The 24,079-nt window shown below is 41.9% G+C and overlaps 1 protein-coding gene across 3 annotated transcripts; it reads right to left on the reverse strand.

Moving 5' to 3' along the window:
- Positions 1–1,114: 1,114 nt before the first annotated feature.
- On the reverse strand, positions 1,115–20,205 carry CANX (calnexin). Of its 3 annotated transcripts, none has more exons than XM_062002449.1 (15): positions 20,113–20,205; positions 12,096–12,284; positions 11,566–11,639; positions 11,024–11,082; positions 10,562–10,703; positions 9,200–9,281; positions 7,619–7,811; positions 6,519–6,708; positions 5,655–5,768; positions 5,033–5,189; positions 4,495–4,710; positions 3,991–4,110; positions 3,755–3,890; positions 3,523–3,614; positions 1,115–2,945 (listed from the first exon to the last, which is right to left on the reverse strand). In XM_062002449.1, the coding sequence occupies exons 2-15, from the start codon at positions 12,279–12,281 to the stop codon at positions 2,892–2,894; spliced, it is 1,815 nt and encodes a 604-aa protein (XP_061858433.1). In that variant the 5' UTR covers positions 12,282–12,284; positions 20,113–20,205; the 3' UTR covers positions 1,115–2,891. The 3 variants fall into 3 exon arrangements, with proteins under 3 accessions (XP_061858433.1, XP_061858435.1, XP_061858434.1); XM_062002451.1 differs by having other exon boundaries at positions 20,145–20,202; XM_062002450.1 differs by lacking the exon at positions 20,113–20,205 and adding an exon at positions 20,005–20,092.
- Positions 20,206–24,079: the final 3,874 nt, after the last annotated feature.

The following is a 24,079-nucleotide window of genomic DNA, read 5'->3' on the forward strand; positions in this document are numbered from 1 at the left end:
TGTGTATCTACTAGCAATTAGCACTAGAATGCCTCCTCAGGCCCAGGAGCCAGTATTAAAACAAGACATTTACAATGCCCTTTAGAGGTCAGCGCCTGAAGCTGTGGTAACTCACCCTTCACCAGACCCGGCAGGGCTAGATTATATCCAGTGACACCACTGAAGCAGGAAAAAATTGTTTCAGCACTTCTACTGGCACGAGTTTCAGATTCCACCTGCCCCTACTCCCCTGGGTTGTCATTTTGATTTAAACATCTAAGCCCCACCACCCATCTTCAGACAATATATTCAGCCATGTATAGCATCCTTTGCAGAAGCTGCCTCTCTAGGGGGAACAGGCACCAAAGGACCAAATATACCTTTAAGCATTTCTAACAGCTCCCATCCTAGTTCACACATTACAACCAGGCAGAGCTTCATTACTGCAAAAGCACAGCTCTGCTTTATATGTAACTCAGGATAAAGCAGATTTCTTTTGTCCTCTACAGCTTTAAAAAGAATGATTGTGAGGTTAAACTGAGCCACCCAAGTCAGAAAACAGGATAAAAAGTAATTTTGGAGTTGTCTATCCATTTTAGAAAGTCTTCATTTATTGTAGTGATTATTGAAGCGGCATACACTACGGTATCAAAAAAAAAAGCCATAACATGCAGACAGGAGATCTTTCCAGGAGATTTAGCAGAAGCAAATGTTGATTTACAGTTAGCTTTAATATAACACTATTTAAAAGCTGATAGCAGACTAAAGTTTACTTTTAATGTTTTGAAAGAACATGTTATGCACGTGACCTGTTTTGGGAATTTAAGGCAATTTGCATATTAAGATAAAAACCATTAGATTAATAGATTTATGTTGTGCTCAAAATGTTAGCTGAATTGAAATAATTTACATAATACTTCATTCTCAAAGGACTGAGAGTCATAAATAGCAGCTGCTCCTTGATTAAAAATACAGACCTGAGGAACAAGCTAGTAGCAATGCTTAAGCTATGACATCTTCCATGTCAGAGTATAAGCTATATTTGCAATAAGGAGCAGTATTTACCAGGTGTTCAACAGGCAAAGGCATTCTAAACATGCAATAGCTCCCAACAGAACTCTGAAATTACTTCCAGTATCTTGCTTACAATAGTTTATTTGCACGCTGCAGAAAGATCAAGAAATCCTGCTATGCATTTGTGACCACTAATATTTCAAACACAACAACCAAGGGATACAACATAAGGACAGGCAGCAAAAGGTGTCTTACAAAAAAAACCAACCCAAAACCAAGAGTGTTTTTTTAGTAATTGGTTCAATTGTTTGCAAGGTAACTGGAACACTCTTCCCTCCCCAACCCCTGGGAATTATTCCCCACACTATACCTATGCTATGACCAAACAACACTGGAGTGTTTAAATTCAGTGCAAGAAGAGTAAATTTCAGGACATTTAATTTCACTCTAAACAAAGGCAAAAGTTTATCTATAGAGACATCCAAATGCCAACATATTTGGTACAGAGTAATGAAGTTACATAGATTTCACCCTCAGAGGTATGCTCTTGTGATCACCTGCATTCCACAAAAAAGTGTTTGAAACAGTGTAATATGGTAGACTCAATGCTTTAAAAAATTTATTCAGCTGGAAATGGAAGTCCCTAACATTCACAATATAATTTAGGATGCATTTGTTACATGAAGAGCAGATAAGACTTAAACATTTCACATACCAGTTAAGATACTCCACATGCTCCTTCCTCACCTACAATACTGACATCTTGGTTGGTTTGTTTTGGGTTTTTTTTTTTTCCTTAAATATTCAGTTCAGCTTGTGTCACGTGACTACCTCCCCATTTTTACAGGAGCAAACATACAGTGAGAACAATAGAGAGGATATGGGACACTGTCCTACCCAGTGTTTGGACCCTGGAAAGGAGTAGGCCTAGCTATAAAAATAAAAACTGACGATGAGCTGAACATGAAGCGCGTCAGCAACTGAGGCAAAGTTGCACTCAGAAAAAGCCGTACAGTCACAGAGAAATGAAAGCATCAGTGGCTGAACAGAGGGCAAAGGGGGAAGTAGTCTAACCCCTAAACAACCAATTAGCTTTACAAAAGAGTTAGAGAACTAAAAAATCCATTACCTGCAAGCTCTGCAGGATGAAATGCCACATTAAGATGACCCACTCCAAATTCTAGATCATTTGCCAACATGTATCAGGGCCTTAGCCATGCACAGTATGCATATTCTATCAACTGACTAACTCCTTCCTTCCTTCCACTCCTCCTTCCTCTTTCTTCTTCTCCCAAAAGAATGAAGTTGATAGATTAGAGCTTCACTACTGGTTTCCCCATACATCCTCCGCAGTTTTGTTGCCTTTTGAGGATGGAGGGGTTGTCAAACACATCAGCAACTTTTCTTTAAACAATTATCAAATTTTTAAGGGATATAAAGACATTGGTGCATTTAGGAATTTACATATTTGTTAAAAAAACTAGATATAAAACTGCATTTTTGTCACCTAGCACTTTCAAGACTCATTGTTATTTTTCACTAATTAATATATTAAATTAAGCCAAGGTTGAGACTGGAAAAGTTCTACCAATCTACTAAAAAAAAAAAGAAAAGAATATTTAAAACCAAAAATGAAAAGGTTAGTTATGTTACATTCCAAAATCCACAGCCCATTATATTAAATGCATTCTTTCTACAGGAATGATGTTCTTTTAAACAGATGATTGCAAATATTTTACTGCTAGACACTCCATTACATTGGATAGTGTGACTGGAACCTGTGGATGGCAAAATCTTGAGGTTTGTCCAAGTTTCAATGTAAGGTGTCCAAGGTCCTCTCCCAGAACCACGTTTGAAGAAAAAAAAAATAATCACAGATCAAGTTCTTATGACTTTTCTCAATCTTTCCTTGGCTTTCTATTTCTGGGTGATCTATTCACAGTTTCTTCCTCCTGCAAGGAAGTAATTTGTGTAAACATCAAGGAAATACAAATCAAAGAATACTCTTAAAAACATTTAGAGCAAGTCTACAAATAATTTATTTCCACTTTTACATTAGGATCTAATTTTTGAAAGGGTTTACTGCCATTACTATCCTTCCTTTCTGTACATGACAAACACAAATCCTCTCTATTTCACAGTGGGTGTACACTATCTGCTGCTTACAAATGGTACCTGCTGCTGTGAAAATACCCTCAACTTAAACATGGGTGGAGTGTTGCTTGAAGTCAGCCATTATGTCAACATGGAAAACTTAATAGGTCACATAATGACCGCACAAAGCTGTCAAGCCTTTCGACTCAAGAAGATGTATTCCAGCAATCCTACTTTAGCAAGGTACCCTGCTCTGCTGAAGTTGCCTACAGAAGTTCCTATTCTGCAGGGCAACGAAATTTCCCAAAGTTGTGACACTGGGAGGGAGTATCACATGAGCCAGGGTAACTTTTAACATTTTAGGAAGGTTTGTTCTACATGACTGAAGGAAAAAAAAAATGCACAAGACTTCCCTCAAAAATTATGCACTCTTACCTCTGATGCATGTTTCCTGTCCTCATCTTCTTCCTCTTCCTCCTCCTCTTGACTAGCACTTCCTACATCAGCATCACTTTTCTGCTTCTCTTCTAAGGAAAACAAAAGTATCTCGTTCTCAATTCTGACTTTAATTTCAGTTCACCATAGGCTTTATTCCACATCTGCCAATCCTACTGTTTTACTCTATCATGGAATAAAAAAAAACCCTCTGAAGAGTTAGTTGACCTACCTAGCTTTTCCTCATTTGCTTCGTCCTCCTCCTCCTCTTCCTTGTCCCCTTTATCTTTTTCTTCCTCTTTCTCCTCGTCCATCACATCAGGCTGAGGAGCATCAGTCTTTTTGTATTCCGCAGCAGTTGTCTGTTTCTAAGCAAAAAAAAATTGTCAAAGCCAGTCAGTTATTTGTGACATTAAGGCAACTTTTCCTGAATCTCTTTTTAAACATTATATTAGGGCAAACACATACCTTCCCAGAACAGCAGAAAAGGACAACAAGGAATACTGGCAAAGCCACAGTGAGGATGTAGACTACCCAAAGCCAGGGACGCTCCTCAGCAGCTGCCATCATCTGGCCCACAACACCAGGCTATAAGATAAGATTAACTGTCAAACTTCATCCCATACAGCAAGTTGTAGCAGTTCAGCTTAAGCCACAGAAATTTCAAATAGGCTTTTTGCAATTTATATTTCGTACCTCAAAACATTAAAGCTAACCTGCACACATACTTTTCCACAGTTTACAAATTAAGAATTAAGGTAAAGTTACCAGTCCAATACAGCAAAAACCTCACAAAAGAGCAATGAGTACTCTAGCAATCACTACTATAATTAGGAACTGAGGTTCCAGTCTGGTTTATCGTAACCCCTAGCCCTGGTACATACACATATAATATTGGTAGACTGGGAGAGAACACCAGTAATGCTCCCACTGTTCCAGTCAGACACAACCAACGAAACTTTTCTTTCTCACCTCTGCAGCGCCATCAGCTGCCTTTTTCAGTCCCCATCCATCATTGGCCCAATCATCAGCCACAGCTCTTTCAGTACAGATAATGAAGTTGTCAAAAAATATGTCAGAAGTCATTGACCATAATTCAAGTCCCACAGCACTGAATGGAGTCATCTTGAAAGGTTCCAAGTCTTCAAAGAAATCCGGGTTTGGGATCTTCCTAGGTTTCCATATACCCTAGGAAAGACAAAAGACATTCAGTCTTACCTGCTGTAATACAGCTTTTAGTTTTCAGCCCATTATGAACTAAGACAAAAACTGGACCATTGAATTTAATCACTATGTCTACAGCTGCAACTCATCAGGTTTTGTGAATCAATTTTCATTTCTGTTATAAAGGGAACCCAAGCAAAAAAGCTCTTTGAATCCATCCCCCTGAAACACATCACAACCATGACAGTATTTGTATTCTTAACTACATCTGCTGAATCTAAATCATTCTGCTTTTTGTAAGAGAAATGCTGCAGTGGCCAGCAGTTTAAGCAATGAAAACACCAACCTGATAGTTCACGTTATCAATCATAGGAGGCTTCCATTTGCCTTTGTAGTTTGGGTTGTCAATCATTGGTCGCTGCCAGGTACCACAGCCAGGGGCTGTCTCACATTTAGGGTTTGCAATCTGAGGTGCCTCCCATTCACCATCCATATCCTCATCCCTGAAAAAATAAATTCATTTTTTGAAGTCTGCCCCTTGCTTTTACACAGAATGAAACTTAGACAATATCTGATCTCTGGGAAAATTATCCAAATTGACATGCTGAAACTACGTACAGCATAGGTCTGTAGATAAAGACACTGCTGAAGGAATGAGGATTTCAAGACACAGCTTGAAGCACAGCTCAACAAAAGGCAGTTCCTGCATACAGCCTCTGTGCCAGCCCTTTCAAAGTATGGTACTACTAACAAGATGACTATCCCTGCCCCATTTAGCTTACAGCAGAATGAACACTAGAAAACAAGACTCCTCAGACCAACTCTGCCTTCTGCTTTTGAAGAAAGAAAGTCTGAATTGACAACTTTTTGTTAGCAAGCAACTGGGAACGATCTATTCCTATACTTGGAAAAGTCAGTACCAAAGCCATGAAATATTTCCTGTTATTTGCAATAGGCAGTGAACATACCAATCTTCAGGCTTCTCAGCATCAGGGTCTGCTACATATTCTGGCTCATCATCCAGCCAGCCCTCTGGTTTCACAGCATTTTCATCTGCAATCTTTGCAGGAGCATCCTCATCCCTTGAGATTAGAATATTATGTTAAGAACACACACATCCCCCACAGATGTTCTTAACCCCAAGACACGATTCTACAGACTCTGAACAAGCCCACTGATCTATAGACAACCAGCCAGTTTAACTTCTGATAGGAAAGCATTAACACCATGATTTCACAACAGAATTGCCTTGCAATCTGTTACCTACATATGTGCCTCATGGCACAACCATGGCAACAACTTTAAGGCAATGCTACAACTTTTTTAAAAGCAAGCTAGAAGGGGCATATTACAGGAAATCCTGTATCTTAGTGGTCTCTGTAAACACGTATTTGAGCTTGAAATTGAGTCTATGGTTCACAAAGCACAGGTTCAAAGACAGAAACCCAGTGTCAGTTTGATTTAGGATGTCAGATATTTCTGTCACTTGTAACTGTACAGTACACAAACAACTACAAACATCTTACAGTTCTCACAGAGCTTCTGCAGCTCATCTCTTGATCTCAAGCATGAAAGCATCAGCTAGCATATTTGTTTCAGTAAAACCTTTATCTGTGGCCAGCACAGGAGCACTAAACAGTAACTCCCAGAGGATACGCATCCTGTCTGGCTTCATCTACCAAACTGCTGCTGCTTAGATGCCTAAATCGATTGTGTTTTGATTACAAGAGTGAGACTCAAAACGTTCCATAAGTCATCCAAGAAAGACTCTTCCATCAGGGCCAAGTGATCAGGCTAAGGTCTCCCTCAGTTCCACCCCTTCCATAGCTCACCAGTCATCTGGTTTAACAGCATCTGGGTCTGGGATTTTTGGTCTCTCATCCCAGTCCTCAGGCTTCTGGTCATTAGGGTCCTCAATCTCTCGGGGTGGATTCACAGGAGGAGACATATCATTTAGCAAATTCCCACTGTTCACGACTGTTTGATCAACCAGTATTTCGAAACTATTATCAGGATTCAAGACTGTTAGAAAAAAAGTTGATGTAACCATTACACATTGTGATACAAAGCATGCATCAAGGCATCACTCATCCCCATGGTACAACTACAACTCCAGCAATTGAAGCTACCACCTACCCTGCAACTGTTCTAAAGAACTAAGGACCTTTCTCCATATGCCAAAGCCTAACTAGTGATGATGAACCACACCTCGTCTTCTGATAAAAAGAGACATATTGCAAGAGTTCTATTTTAAATATGCTAAAAGAAGCTCAGAGAGTGATTTACCAGTTACCACAGCAAGTTGACTGACAGTAAATATTGCTTTCTTAGTAAGAATGTATATATTCACATTCTGCCCAACAATAAGAATAAGACTCCCTACCACTGATTCACAGGATTTTCATCTCACTCCGTTATCCATTACTGCCTCTGTAGCAGGAAAAGCTACAGAGATCCTTCCAAGCACTCCCTGTAAGATTTGTCACAGCTGATATACCAGACTAGATGCTCTACTTAAGAGTTGGTACTACAAAACCAGCAAGGGGAAAAAAAAAAAAAAAAGGAAAAAAGAGAGCATCCTTCTAAATCTAAAGCCTAGTATACCCCAAATTACTCAGTGGCAGCATTCATGCACTTTATAGATGTTGATAATTATTTTGGGTATATTTAGCATATCTAGTTACTCACAAATGCTGCGAAATTCAGTTTTTTATTAAGTTCAAGGTCTCATGACATTTCTTATACAACTCAAGACCTCTTGCAAGAAATAAGCCTCTCTATAATAGGATTGGGTTTTATATTCAGAGTTTTCAAATGTTTTTTATTTTTATGGCGTATTGATGGAAATATTCAGTTGTTCATCTGGCTCATTTTATGAGCTTTTGATTCAGGAAACAATATAGTTATTGACATGCACAGTAATAGACAGTACCTAGAGTATAAAGATGGGTCTTCTTATCAGTAAAATAAGTCTTCAGGTCTGCATCTGGACGCTTTGCATGCTTCTCCTCATATTTGCCAGTCTTTGGGTTTTTGTGTCGGAAAATGAAATGCAATTTATAGTCCTCTCCACATTTGTCAGGACCAAACATGATTGTATATGGAGTTTTGTCATGGAACTGATCCTTTAAAAACAATGCAAAGCTTTATTCCATTACTTTGAAATACAACTTAAGTCATTGTCTGGCATAAGAACATCCAACTCATGAGAAATTTTTCTGCAACTTGGATATCAAGCCAGTGAAGTGCCTGAGCACACTAAAGCTTGAATGAAGAATACAAGCCTCTAAAAAAACCTACCAGAATTGTCCCAGCTACTTGATTGTGCACCTTTAGTCTCTACTTTCCAGGTAGAAAACAACAGCTACTCAAGTGTTATCAAAAAGATAAGTGCAAGTGACAACTTCAATGTTTAAGTCTGTCTCTACAGTACAATAAAGGATTTTAAAACCTATTAATACAGAAGTATCAGTTACTGATAATAATGAATGACTAGATAGTCCAGAGTGTTTTTTCCACCTACTGATATGCAGTAATAAAAGTGAGGCTGAGTTGTACTTCATTTACATACTTGCAAACTGGCTTACTGTCTCAACTCTGAGAGTAAACTGGATATTACAATCTCACCACTGCACACTGCATGCACGTCTATTTCTTCTGGCTAATGTTATCTTAAAATTCAATGCACATATTACACTGCTTATATGCCTACAAGACTACTTGGGTGTCTTTTTTTAAAATACTTTAATAATACAGTTCCAATGAGACTGCAGAAAGAAAGAAGAAGGAAGAGTAACAAGTCAGAAAAGAAGATTGCTAAAGAAAACCCATAGGCTACAAAATTCTACACAAGGTGACTCAGCTTTGCCTGAAGAGGCTAAACCAATACAAGGAGGTATACAAAGAGAGAAAAATTATCCTTAATCCTTAGGGGTAATAGCATGATCTCTTCAATTAAGCACACTTTTAAGACAATGTACTCAAGGGTCATTTATGAAACAAATTACTCTATACAGCTAGCTGTGCCCAGTGCCACCTCTCCAGACTTCAACATAAACCCAGTAACAGGCAGGCGGGTTAGCATGTTAAAGGCAAGACAGAAAACAACTGCAAGGTGTACGTTTAGGTATTTGCAAGAGTCTGTTTTCAAAGATGAAACAGAATCTTCCTCTGCACAACAGTTTCCCAAGAAAGATTCTCCTCATACACTGACAACTCTTATAAAATACTTCCTCTTTGGTCCTAGAACCTAAGGAAACTTGAAGTATTGCAGACTTTAGCAAAGGTCCAGAACTGCTAGAGAACTCCAGAGTTTTCTCTCAAGAGGCCAGAAGATTTTCAGAAGTATTTATCCTTCAATTGAAAACAATGGGAAACAGCTGAGTGCAAAGTACTTTTGCAATCAAGCCCTTAAATACACCCCACTGCCTTTACTGAAGGGGTTTCTTCGGGAAGAAGAAAAATAGAAGAGCTTTGTTTCACAGCTAATACTCAAAGTAGCAGCATTACTCACCAAGTTCAATTCAGGGGTTTTTGAAAGCAATTTCACATAGGCCCCACCACACTCTATTCCATTTTGGAAGTTTACTTCATACCTAATTTTAGTTTGGACAAAGAAGGGAGAACACGTTATACAGGAGGGAAAAATACTTTTGTAATTTGTACTTGAAAATTGTAATTGTGTATTAAGACTTTTTTTGTTGTTTGCTTCAAATCATGCACCCAGTGAAAACACACACTACGCTCTAAGGACTATGCAAATATTCATAAGGGCCTGGGAAATTAGAAAAATCAAAGATTTAGAAAACAATCTGACAAAATATTAAAAGGAATTGACTGCTGGTCTAAAAGATTGTGATCTAGAAGTAGAGAGAAGGAAGAAAAAGCTTTGCAAGTATGTAAGACGCTGCAACAAAGATTGAGGCAAGCCAATTATTTTCCCTCCAACTACTATAGCAGACAGATAATTCAATTTGCAAGACTACCAAAGCAGTAACAACTGGATCCTAGGAGAAGCCCCTTTAGGGTTATAAGCATACAGCAATATATATAGGGATGGCAAAGATTTTGAAAAAGGCAAAACATCTTTGTCAGGAATAGGCTAAGTAAGCTTGATCCTCTCTCAATGCCAGCAGCTGGAGTGGATGACCACTGGGATTTATTTTTAGCCTTGTATTTTGAACCAAACCTAAACAGTCATGCAAAGCAAAATGAACAATTCATTATCTTGTGCAAATACGAATTAGCTTACTCTTTGTTTAAAACTGATAGATAATAATCCACAGTTCAACTGTTCTTCCAGAATGATTCCCCCCACCAACTTGCTAGCGTGACACGCATGCAACTAAATATTCTACATCAGTTATGGCCAAACAGACCTAGACAAGCTGTTCATCTTCCATGACAGATAAAGTAAAAAGGAAGGACATGAGTGCACCATTACCACTCTGGTCACTCCACCTTAGAAACCAGGGACAGTTTACTGTATTAAAAAAGTATACTGACGTATGGGCAGACCAGCTTTTGTCTGGAAGGACACGGACTTTCACAGTTCAAAAAAAGTCAGTTGCCTGATCTTGTTACTATAATTAAATCAAGTGAACTGAAGTCCCAAAACAGGTTACCAAGTCTAGTTTTCAAAGATTTCTTTCCTTTTGAGGATGAGGGATCTATGCTGGTTTTAATTGCACACTTTGGGAATCTTGGTTGCTACTTTACTCTTACAAAGCAGCTGAACAACAGCATCTTTAACAGCATTTAATAGCATCTTATGTCATCTAGACTGCTATCAACAAAAGCTTGGTTATGGAATTCACCTCAGCTTGCTATCATGTCCACCCTGAAACAACAGAACACTCAGTTATCCTTTACTTACTGTATAATAAGAGGCTTCGTATCAAATACAAAAGGCTTCGAGAGTTTGGATGAAATTGCATGATGCTTGGCTCGGGTTACCAATACAAGCCCTTTGTCTCCTGGAAGCTTCGTGTCCTTCATGTCTTGGACTTCCCATTTACCTGGAAAGAAATTAATTACATGTTACCAAATCTTGTTCAAGATAGTCTGTTCAGCACAATTTTAAACACAGTAGTCCACATTCTTTATCAAGTTATTAGCATAACATCTTCACTAAAAAAAAAATCCTTTAAATCCCCAAGTGGATATTTTGTTTAAACCAAAACTATTTATTATTAGGCAGGTATATAAACATCCCTCCCATTTTCTTCAGTGAATGTCATGTTAACTGGGAAACAGTAAACAGAGACTTGTACCTCTTCTTCAGATCTGACAAACGACATCAGAAATATCTAACATCCAAAACCTGGGTCAGACTCACCATCATATTTAGCAATTTCATCATCTGTATCATCTTTCTTAGCTCTTGAAAGGATCCACCTGGAAGATATATCCAATAGTTGGAAAACCATACTTTTATCCATTAAAAATCCTGCCCTTAAGATAGCCCTTGCTGTCCTCTGACTATACCCCAGTGAGGATTACTCCTCTTAAGCCTGCAAAGTTTTCTGCTTTTGCTTCTTTTCACCTACCCACCAAGTAGGATCATGGCCACAGCATCTCATTCTTGTAAAAAAATAAAAGCAGTACCTCACCATCCTCACATTACCTGAGGAAAGTAAATAGTCACACGAGGATTAAAACGTAACTCCTGTACAGCTTGCCTCTCCTTTGTTACCAGAACAAAAGGAAATACTATAGTTTGGCTCAGTATTTTAATAGTCAGCCTCTTACTGTCACTGCTCTAATCCTTGCCAACCACCACTTTTTGCTTCAATTTTGAATAACACAGGCTTTAGAGAGGGTTTCATTGCCTTTCACCAAAAACTTGCTACACTGGATTATCTTTCAGATTATACTCACCCATCCAGAGTTCCTTTGTCAAAGGACTCCACAAAATACACCTCACCAGTTGGGATTGGGGGCCTGTAGTTAACCTATTGGAGAAGAGGCATTTATGCACATTAAAGCACATTCTCTAAAGAAATAGAGAGGCACACACAGCTCACATTTCCCCTCTACACTCAAATACAGCTTACCTGGAACACCACTGAAGCATAAATAACCAAAGTTATGTAAATATTGCTGTCTGTGCCAAACCACTGTGCTTTTGTCTGCAACTAAAATATATATCTAGCTGGGAACATTAGCATTATCTCCTGATAATCACATCACAGATTTCAAATGTGGACCTAAGTCTTCTGAAAGAACGTAGGGGATGCAAGAATAGAAACAAAGCAGCTAAGCTTAATTCCAAGCCTTACTCCCAGATAACATCTTTAATAATGTCACAACATAGTGAATGTTAGCAAAGTAAAGGCAGCTCAGATCAGACCAATATTGACCACAACACAAGCAGCAATTCAGTTTTTAAAATAAGTTCCACAACAGACCTTTGGAGCTGGAGGAGGAGCGCTTGTTTCAGGCTTTGACTCTTCTACCTCCTCAATGCCATCATCCAAGTCATCCTCAATATCCACTACATCATCCCCATCATTGTCATCATCCATATCATGTCCCTGCACAGCAAGAATCCCGAATGCCAGCAGGGTCACATACAGTAGCCATTTCAGCTCCATGATCTGAATAAACAAGACAAGGTGAAGAGGTCAACCCAGTGCTACATGCAGAGCCAAGCATTGCTGATTGGTACAAAACTGAGCATCCACAATAACAGGTAAACTGCCTTGTCACACCGCCGAAAGAAAAATGCCAACTTGTCTTTTCAGCTATGTCACTTAATGCATCTAGTTGGTCAAGACAACTCTAAAGGCTGGAGAGGAACCCAACATAAAGCTAAGGTATTCAATACAAAATAGGCATTAACTGGGTGGAAGAGTACACGTGCAAGTTCTGCAGATCATGCTGCAGAAGTGTTGTAGTTTTACTCTTACACTGCCACAGTCCATGAGCAGAGCAGCAGACACACACACCACCACAACCTATGTACCTGCAAAAGCCTCAACAGAAAATCTATTTCTTCCTTTTGAAGTATTTAAAATGCATCCATTAGAAATGGACATTTCCATTCAGTTCAGGAACTGAAATACTATCATCTCACTCTTTCAGGTAGTGAGTGATCTATAGCATTATCAACCCTCTATGTCCTGTTCAGTACTTTTTTGTCCTTTTCACTGGGGGACACCAGCATTTCCATTCAGTCTTTCCCAGGTTTTATTCTGAAACTACTGCCAACAGTCATTGATACCATTGGCAGACATCTAAAAGCACTTGAGGCTACTGAGGCTGACTCAGGAGAAAATTTCTTACTTTTTAACAGAGTTGACTTGATTTCCCTCTTTTGATCTCTAATTTAACAGGATGACCAAAGAAAAATACTATCTGTTAGCAGAGGCTTTACAGAATTAAACTATCACACTTCAACTCATTTATAAGGTGCTCAGCACATTGTTACACCTAAAATGTGGTAGATGTTAGCAAGTTGTAGCTCAAAAGTTCCAAGTACAATGGGTTTCAATTTGACTTTCTTGCTAAAAAAAAGATTGTTGCATCTTTAGGTTGCCACAGATGGCAATGCTGCTAGCATGCTGCTCATATGCCTTAAAAAAATCCAAACCACAAGACCAACCTGTGCCTTGCTCACCTTTTCTCCTTTGAATCACATTCCAAATTTTTCTTGCAAAGTAACTGAGATTGAGACTTTTTTCCAAAGCAAGTATAAAACCAAACTTCACCTCCTTCTCTTACACTCCTGCCTCAGGCTGTAGCCCTGTAGACTTGCAAACAAAATAGTGCCTGTAGGGGTCTAAGATTCTGCTAGAAAACAAACTTTGAACTTTACAAAGCATGTTTAGGCAACCAAATTAACTTAGAGTCTTAAAGGCTTATTGGCACCATCCAATGCTCCAAAACTACACTCTTAAGATTGCTCTTTAAACTTACTTCTAATGACAGAGGGGATGTTTCCTAACTACCGTAAAACTATATTTTAAGACCTGTGTTGAGGTCACGTCCAGCTTGTCACTACAGCAACATGCTATTGCAGCCAGTTTTCTAACAGTGATAGCCTTAAGGGTTATGGTTTAAAAGCAGACTCACAACCCTCTCTCTAGCAGTTCAGGCAACTGCTCTCAACCACCCCTGAGCCAAAAGGCTGACAAAAACTTCCAAGTGTTGTTATGTATGAGTAAAGCTTGTTTGCTTAATGCACAGTGTACTGCCAAAACTGAAAGCAGTGACAGAACACACAGTAATAAGAGCTGTGACTTGCTAACATGGGTACCACAATATAAAACCAAGGAATGTCACACATACATCAGTGCTCCTGGAAGTTCCTCTTGCACAGGTAGCATGCCCTCTGCATAAGTTCATACCCACCAGCATAAAAACAGCTAAGAAAATAAGAGCCTGAAACTTCAGTTGAAAAAAAACGACCTTTAGAGCTCTGGATGCATCCTCTGTGACTGAGACACCCACAGATGAGGTGGCACAAGGACACTATTCCAAGGACGGGGTTGAATTTTGCCTTAGCTGTGTTAAAAATCTATTTGGCAAGGTAAGTTCAGAAAGATTTTACCCAAAGGTTTATAGCTGCTTTCAAATCATATTATGTAGCTAGAATGACCACTTCATGATTTCAAAAGTGATACAAGGAAGTGAAAAAATATATCAAGGTTAAAAATAAGCCAACTCTCTCTGCTCCTCCTAAGAAGAAGGAGTTTCTGCATACCTCCACCCAAGCCTCTGCAAAGGATATTAATGATTTAGTATGCAAATACTCCCTTAAGTAATCTCACCACTAGCCAACCAGCAGTAAAGTTCTGGTGAAAGAATTAAATCATCCCCCAACTTTCACATCAGTACTGACTCCATATGTAGCAATTACCTACTTGCAATCCCACCCCAACTACAACTCTTTGGCAATACTTGTCAGCAGCAGATGGACTTTAGTAAACGCTACCACTTAAGTGGCAAAGCTGCACAGCCTCATACTGCAGCCAAGGGTGCTCCAGAAATTCTTCTCTCAAAGCACTCCAGTGAACCTAGACAATTCTACCAGTTACCCATCTTGCAGGGGCAGAAGCTATGCCACTGCACATTTGTGTTCCTGACAAAACCATAGGTATCTGCCCTGCAGGTCTACATTTAACACTGTCTGAACTTGAAGCCTCACTGCACCTCATTTCAAGGTAGAAATACTATCTGTCCAAATTCCTAAGCAAGCTTCCCCTCCATGCCTCTGCCTCCCCAAAGCAAGCTAAAAGCATGAGGAGAAGCTGATCTAGTTTCACACCCTGAACTCTTTCTAATCATTGGCAAGCAACAGTCACAAGTTTCTATCACTACAGAAAGCTGTTTAGGACACCTCCTACATACTAAATCAGTCCCAAATTCATAAGCTACCATTCATACACCTTTGGGAGACTAGTAGCGACTGTCAGTTCTCATGACAAGCTCCTTATTCTGTTAATGTGTAACAACACACAAACTAACTCAATTGTAAGAAATAAAAGACACTATGTTCTCAAAAGAGTGATTTAAGTGAAGCACACATTTTCCATGTTAAAAAAGTTACTTCTATCCACAACGGATGTACTGTCACAGGAGAAAATTTCAGCCTCACTTCAGACAATCCTTAGAGACATAACATAAACCTGATCAAGCCCTAGTAAGTTAGGTTATGCTTAAATAAAAGCTAGAAAGGGAGAAGGGAAGAGAGAAGAACTCAGGTTTTGTACAAAACAGGAATAAAACATTTTTTGCAGTGGAGCTTTAAGTTGCTAGAACTACAGGTGTTCCATTAAGTCACCTAAAATGCAGTCTAACCTTCAGACATGCAGCCACCTACTCTATTACAATCACCTCTCTCCCTTGATGAGGTGTCCAATTTCCAAGCAATTGTTATTAGCCATTTTTTACTCTGCCTGCACTTCCCCTTAGGTTTGTGATATTTCTGAAGGTTAGTGTATTTCTGATCATGCAATGACCACAAGCCTTTAACAAAAGAACTCTTTCATAATAGATGGGACCTTCTGACATCTCCATTCTACTTCAGTGCAACTGTCTTCACCATAACAATTTAAGTCAGAGATGACTAAAACTTCATCTGCTCTTTTTCTTTTAATAAGATCTTTGGATACTTAGAGACACTGGGACATCACTTACATTGCAGTAATTTTCTCTCCAACCAAAGTACTAACTCAGAAGAGAATCTGAGACTGTCTGTGCCAACAAATCACTTGCTCTCTGGCTGTGTGTCCATCCACAGTCAACTTCTACACTACAAAATTTACAGCTGACATTTGAGCACCATTCACCTGATTGTCAAAAGTATGAATTATTTTTTTCCCCGGAACTTACAGGAGCTATAGCAGAGCACTGAAAAAAGACACTGGGAACAGCCACACTACAGAGACTTTACTTTTTACCAAGTAAAAGCAAACCAAACAGGGGTGAGATTCAGAGACAGAATCAGCTTCTTGCTGTAGAAGGGGCATTCTTAAAATGTAAGGCTAAGTGACTGCTGCCTTTGGATTTCAAGGAAGTTACACAGCTTCAGAATATTTATTTTCATTTACAATTCCCCTTTCACTGGGTATAAAGGAGAAAGTTCTTAACTGTCATGAATAATAATTGGGAACACTTGACCCATACCACACACAGTTGTCACCATTCTCTAACATATATGTCCTGGGGTAGGACAGACACCAAAAGAGCCCACACAAAGGATGTTTAAGTCCTTCGCTATCACACTTCCAGAACATGGTATTTAGAATGTAACTTCCCTGTCAGATCAAACAGCCTGCAAAACCAGTTTAATCATCTCCTTTATCTACTTGAGTGGTTCCTCAAGCCAGTTCTTAACATTGCATATTTCAGAATGTGTAACTACTGTGTGTTGCTACTGGCTATCTACAACATTAAAAAAATAACAGTCAGATGAAGCGTTTCTTGTTTTTAATAAGTCACTTACCATGAACTACACCTCAAGATCAGTGGTTTCTATTTCACCAGCATCTGAGTGACAGTTGAATGATTTAAGTCAAAAGAGCAAAATTTGCTAGCAAAGTCCTGTGTTCCAAACACAGTACCTGAGTACTGTACTTCCAGTGGAAGCACACCAGTAAGAAGCAGCGCCATGCATTCTCACACAAACGAGAATTATGGAAGAAAAATTACAAGACAAGAAAGTCAAGGAAACTATTCACAACACAAAAAAACAAAATGCAGAGAGAAAATAGTAGAAAGGCTGAGAAAGATACCCATTTTCCCCTCTCCAATGAGATTATTACGGTTTCTGAGCAAAGGCTTGGCTACTCCACACAGTAGTCCACTAGCTTTTAAGTCAGAACCACTAAAGAGTAGAGGAAATCTCCTCTGCATCTCACAACCCCTCCACCTTTCACATCCTGGCTCCTCCGTGGTGCAAAGGTAACTGTTTACATAGTCTCATGATGAACTAGCAGTTGGTTTAAGATGGCTTGAAGTCCTTCTTCTGTGTTATTTTAACCCTGAATCAATACTCCAGTCCAATCCACCATGCAAAGGCAAAAAGAGCTGTGGCAGGACAAGTGAGGTACTGTGAGATAAAGTAGCCAAGGATAAAGGAAATAAAGCTCTTGGCAGCAGAGTCAGCTTAATGCCACAGGTACAAATGCAGTTCTGTCATCTGCAGTTGTCTGAGACAGACCTGTCCTTAGGCAGACACAGGAGATTGACGCTCCATGGCAAAGCTCAACAATCATGTGGCCAAACGCAATAATTTCAGCAACCAGTACATTACCTCACCACCCCTCTAAGAGGGATCTAATAAAACTACATTCATATATATGAAGCAATTAATTATGATGCAGACAACATTTTCTCCCATTTAAATGCTTAGTTTTTGCAGCTAGACAACATCTAGTGAAAGTTCTGCCTTTAACATTGTAACTCAACAAACAGCAGAAAAGGCTGAACTAAAACTGCCTTGCTGACAACAGGCCAGAGGTCTGTGTTGGAGTAGTTTGCTCCCCTTCCCCTTTTTTAAAGGGGATGGCTGAGACACACTGCTACGTAAGATTTGAGGAAAACCTCCTGGAAAGGGTTAGCTAAATCTCTCCTGGAGAGTTTGATAGTTACATAGAAAAAAAGCTGCCTTTTGTTTGGGTTGTAAGGAGCACAAACCATACAAGAGATTAGGTAGGTGAGAAAAGCAACAACAACAGAGCTAGGTTTTAATAAGTATTTCAAACATGCCAGCTTCTAAAAATAATACACAACAGTGCAGATAAGGTAAGGGAGAAAGCATTGCCTGTCAGCAAAGAGATCATTCTCATAGAACTGGAAGTCCTTGGAGGGCAAAGAGAGAACTGCAAGGCTTTTTGACCATATAACAGATTGGCTGCCAGGGGAAACTGCATTAGGTGGAGATCCAGAGGTGCCTCCAGCTCTTTCAGACCATCATGCGTGGAAACCAAGTCAAGTTTACCCTGATACAGATTTGACTCCAGCAAGAGCAGGCCGCCACCACAATCCCTACTAAAGGCAGTAAAATAAAAAGGCCAGAAAAGGAAGTAAAAGGCAGAGCTAAGTGCAAGTCACAAGGTATTCTCAGTAAAGGATTTATTCGTTTATTAAAGGAGAAGTGCTGCAGCACATCAAATGAGAAGGCAATCTAACCAAAGCTGCAAGCTTTCTTACTGTCTTGCTTAACACTTCCTTTCTAGGGGGGGTAGTGATATCAGGAAGCAATTTACATCTTACACACAGCTTGTGATATTGTCTGAATTTTACAATACTTTTAATACTAGAAATACCGAGTCTTACTACAACCACAAAATTTACAACAAAGCTTTTCCTAATTGTGTTAGGTATTTTGGGTAAGCTCAGGTATTAACAATCACATCAAGAGTAAGGAGGTTTTTGAAATAATTTCAAGTGCAGAGAGAACCTAGAGTAACATATTTCAACCTGTATTTAATCAGTATTTTATTTGCATTATCTCATACATTATTAGAGTTCTGCTATTTCCTTGCAATATTTTAGGAACAGCCCAAACCCCAGTGGCTGAAGTGTCCCATAAAGCTTGTGCCTTAGTTATATTTATTCAATGACGGGTAAACATACTGTATTTAGAAATACTTTACATTCCTAGAGACTATTTTTCAGACATCTAACATACTCTAAATAAGTTCCAGAAAGAGTTTTCCACACTGCTTTGTGGAAATGCTGCAGCACTGATTACGTTAACACTAATAATAACATGTGGGCCTTTACTATTACTACTGTTACTATGTCTGCTTCTCTTCACAACCAAATCACCTGCAGTTTTTCTCCTTCTAGAGCCTAGAAAGTTCTTAGTCAGAAACCTGCATCTAAAAGCTCACTCTTTAGGCCTGGTACAGACAAGATACCAGTAAGCTATAGATGCTTTAAATCAAAGCTGTGGAGATTTTTTGTTTGTTTTAAAAGCACACACTACAATCCTCAGCAAAAAAAAAAACCACAAAAAACCAAACCAGATAATTGAGATGTCATTTGTATATTATTTTGAAGACACACAACATAAATGACATTCAGGGAAAGGGAAGAGGAGTAAAAATCAAAACATGTATTTTAAGGCCACAAAATTCTCAGACCTTGCTACTGCAGTCTCCTCAGCTGTACTTCACCTTTGGCCTCCCTGGCTGTTGGATTACCACAGCTTCCCCACTTGTTGGGCTTCCAGTTCTATGCCTTGAACACTACCTTCCAGAGATTTCTTTCCACCACACAGCCTGCATCAGGCCACACAAACCTACTTTCACCTTCTACCTCTCTAGAGCTCACTGATGCTAAGCATTTGTAGGTAGCCGAATACTATTTCCACGCATTGGCGCCTAAGCAAGAAGCCAGATAAAACCCAAACCGCACACCAACCCACATCCACCTCCGACCTCCCTCCCTTCTCAGAAGCCTCTCCCCGTCCTACCCCATCGAGGGGAAGGAGAACGCCACCAAAGGCCCCTGGGACCCGCTCCAGTCGCAGCCCTACCACAAGCCACTCCTCAGCCCAGAGGCCTGAGAACTTACCAGAATACCCGCCGCTCCCCACCAGGCCTCTCAGAGGCCTGCAGAGGCCGAGCGGGCGCTCGAAGGCGCCTGCAACAGCCCCATGCCCGCCCCCGGCCGCAGGGCCTCTCCAGGCGCGGCCGCCTCGCTCGCCCCGACTCCCAGAGGACCCCGCCTTCCCCCCGGCGCACGCACGGGCCTCAGTCGCCCAACACACCCAAGGCCCAGCAGCTTCTCGCCGCCTCTCCGGGCCTTGCCCGCCGCGCCCCGCACCCGGCCCGGCTCCTCCGGGTTCCCCCACCACCTCACCCCGCCAGGAGGCCCTGTGGGCTGGCCTACGCCGGCTGCTTCCCACTAACAGCGACACGGCTGCCCCGGACACGGGCGCTGGGGAGGAGAGGGAAGGAGGACACTCACCCGCCGCAGCCGCCCCCCGCCGCGGCCCTCACCTCCGTCACGTGTCCTCGCGGCCGGCGCTGCCGCCGCCCGCCTATCTGCCGCGCGCCAGCCCCGCCCCCGGCCCACCTCGCTCCGCCTCTCCCATTGGCGGAGAGCGCTCCCGTCCGCCTGCCTCGCCTCCAGCCCGGCTCCTCGATTGGCTGGAGGTGCCGCCAATCGACACTTCTCCCGCCCCAAAACACGCCCCAACGGCGCTGCCTTTCGTGGAGCGCTTTTATTGGCTGGCGGGGTTGCAGGAAGTGTCGGGTGATTGGCTGGCTGACGGGGAGCCGTTGAGAGGTGGGCGGGGGCGCTGCGGCGGCGGCCGAGGCGGCGGCCCCGGCCCCGGCGGCGGTCACCCGCATGGGACCTCGCCCCGCCCCCGCAGCGGCCCAGGCGCGGAGCGGGCTGAGGGGACCCCGGTGCCGGGCCTAGCGGGGCCCAGCCGGGCCGGCTGGCACGGAAGGCCGCTGCCGGGCCCAGCGCCTGAGCGCTGTGGGACTAAACAGCACAGTCACCATTGTGTCTCTCTTCTCGCTCCATAGCTTCTTAGAGAGCGTTTTGCACTTGTTCTGCCTGTTCAGAAGATGGGTTTTGCTCAGTTGCAGGCTGAGGGTTTGAGAACCCCGTAACAACTGACACATGCTCCAAATGCCTTCAGAGCGTGGCAGTGCAGCTCTGGCAGGTGCTTCTTTACAGGCCTTGTGCAGCAACAGAAGCCTTACGCTGTGCTCTCCACAATTAATGTCAGGTATTCCTGTAGAGGTGAAACGCTGTATAAATGCTCAGTGTTCACAGAATCTGAGGACTGGAAGGGACCTCGAAAATCATCCAGTCCAACCCTCTTGCCAGAGCAGGGGCACCCAGAGTAGGTCACACAGGAACTCGTTCAAGTGGGTTTTGAATGTCCTCAGAGAAAGAGACTCCACAACCCATCTGGGCAGCCTGTTCCAGTGCTCCATCACCTGAACAGGAAAGAAATTCTTCCTTGTATTTCTTCAGAACCTCTTATGCTCCAGCTTATAGCCATTGCCCCTTGTCCTATCACTGGGCATCACTGAGACATATCTGAGCAAGGCAGGAAGCACAGGGAAATGCAGATACAGCTGTCCCTACTGCACTGACTGGGAAGGAGAGGCCAGAGGGAGCGATGGGTCTGTGTGGGAACAGGTGAGGGACTGTTGGAGCAAGACAAAGGGGGTGGTATGTACAGCAGCATGGGATAATAATGAACAAGGCCCGGCCATGAGGAAAGCAGACTCCTGGTACCCTATCAGTAATGCCACTTTTAAGTTGACTCTGAGCTGCTCCAGCTGAAAACAGTTAAATGGGAAGCTATATCTGAACTACCCTGTTTAAAGTTGGCTCCTGTGAGGTCTATGGGCTGAAGCCTGTTCCATCAGATGGGAGGTATTCTGTAGGAATAAGAATAAAGAAGGGGGAAGGGGGAGTTGTAAACATAGATCTGTTTTGAGTCCATGCAATGAGTCAGCAACTAAATCTCCCCACAGAGAAAATTCCACCACATCAGGACAATGCAAGCAGGGCCCCATCATTCAGAAATAAGGCTCAGCATAAATGAAAACAGCAAATCCCTGCCTACACTGAAGTTTGGAATCAAATGCTCACATTTTTCCCAAAAGCCACCAAGCTGGCTCCTAAAGCTCCCTGTTGACTGACCTACACCCAGAGACTGAAAAGAAGATGCAGACAGACAGGCAGGGAAACAGCCACAAACAGCGGGCACCACAGGATATACCAAGTACTTTAAATTACAAGCTAAAAACACCACAGAGGAATACTTCAAAAGGTTACAAGGCAGGAAAATGTATCAGACTCCCTGCCTGATGTAGGCAAAATCCATTTTCACCATCTTTCAAGCCCCTCTTTGGAAACAGGTTATTAACTCCAACATAACCCAAAGGACAGCATGATATTACTGCTACAATCACACAAGCAGTGGGACTCAAATATACAAAGACATGCCTTACACATGCTTAGCCTTTCTTTCCTACCTTTTCCCAAAAAAGAGAAGACATTCCTTCCTTTTACAACCTGCTGAATCATGGCAGAGGCAGGCAGCCCTGAAACCCACTGCTGCTGCCTGCGCTGCTTTGTCATCGAGGGGATCAAAAGATCATGTAAGTTTAAAAACAATAAAGTAGAAGCTGCTAAAAGCATATCCTAGGCTGTGATTTTTGAGGTGATTGAACTCAGATAAAAGGAATATTAAACCAACAAGAGAGAGAAGATAATCTAGAAGGGGCGGGGGGGGGGGGGGGAAGACCAAAACAAAACAGAAAAGAAGGATAAAGGGAACAGAAGAAAAATGCACAGAGGTTTAACTGCTTTGGCAGCCCACAAGGTGATATTTTTAGATCAGACTATGGAGTGCCAGGGCAGGGGCGATGAAGGAATGGGGGATGGCAGATACCACACAGCACACATGACATGGAAAACCATCTAGGTGTGTTTGGGCTTTGCTGGAGGAGACTTGCCTCATGCCACTGAGAAACACTCGGGGAGCATGCTGTTTTCTGTTTTGGCAGTAAATTTGAAAGGTGGAAAAGGGGCAGCGTGGTGAGGCTGGCAGAGCCTGAACGTGCAGAGTGACCACATGCATCCTCAGGTGACCACAGCTTTGAATATTTGCCCTTTTGGGAACTTTTCTTACCCTAACTGTTACCAGAGAGACCTCCCGTGCTTTCAGCTGGCACTTTCCATTCTTAGGTCTCTCTAACCTTGATCTCTGAAGAATTCCCTTATCTTTAATTCCTGCAGGGCATTGCCACATTGCCAGCGCTCCCCTTGCATTTCAAGCATTAGTAGTAGATCTTTTCAGACTCACTCTCCACTGGAAATCTGGCAAGAAGTGAGTGGAAAATCAAGCATGTCAGAGTGGCAGGACAATAGTAACACCACACTGACAGATAGCAGGCAGTCGAGGCAGATGACCAGCAGGAGAACGCTGACTTTTGCTCTTTGAAACTTTGAACTGCAGGAGGGAAGACAAGTGCAGATCTCTGCATGGGGCAATGTCCATGCACCCTGGTATGCTTTTTGTAGAAAACACATTTCTTTACCATGACATCTCTGGAGAGCATGCCTGAGAAAAGATGGGAGAAGAGACACCGATGTTATGAAAATGGGGGTGGGGGGGGGGGGGTGTAATATCGAAAGGCAACCAAAAAAACCCCTGTGGTTTTCAAAGCTAATAAATGTGGATGTAAGGAGTGTTATAAATTAACTGTAATAAGCAGAGGCAGATAAGTAGAAAAATGAAAAAGAAACAGAACTAGAAGCAGAGCACTAGCAGGTGGAGAAGGTGGGAAGACAGAGTACTGAGGTGTAAGAAGCTAACCCTTCCACCTGATACCATTTGCACAAGCTGGGAAGTGCCTCTGAGAATAGGAGATTTACAGAAAACTTTAGGGACCTGGAAGCTCAGAGTTACCCAAGACAAGGTAATAGGTGTAAGTTTGGTCTGGACATAAACTAGGGAAATCCTGATGGTTCTCACGGGTTGTACACAGCCTTCATGGTTCCCTTAGGCATTGTTCCACTTAGCTGGGCACCATTTGGTTCCCAGTGTGTCCCTTTCCACCAGTCCTTTCACAGACCAGATGTAGGTTTGTTTGAAAGTGGCCTTCAGATATGCCCAGAGTTGTGTCCCCGCTGAGGGTCTCACACTTGCGTTTTTATCTGAGCATAGCATGTGAGAGGAGTTCTTTCTCTACAAGGGAAATGCAGCTTACCCTTTGGATGCAAACACAGCATCCCCCAAACAGCTAAAGCCCATCAGCAATAGCAACAGGCTACCACTGCCTTGGCGGGCTGAGTGCATCATATATGCCCAAAACGTTTTGCAAAGGACAAAACTCTCATTCCACTCCACAGGGAGTGGCTGTGACTGTCTTTAGCAACGCGGCTGAAAGAGAGAACGCTG

Source organism: Colius striatus, chromosome 9 (assembly GCF_028858725.1).
Source record: "Colius striatus isolate bColStr4 chromosome 9, bColStr4.1.hap1, whole genome shotgun sequence".
NCBI lineage: Eukaryota > Metazoa > Chordata > Aves > Coliiformes > Coliidae > Colius > Colius striatus.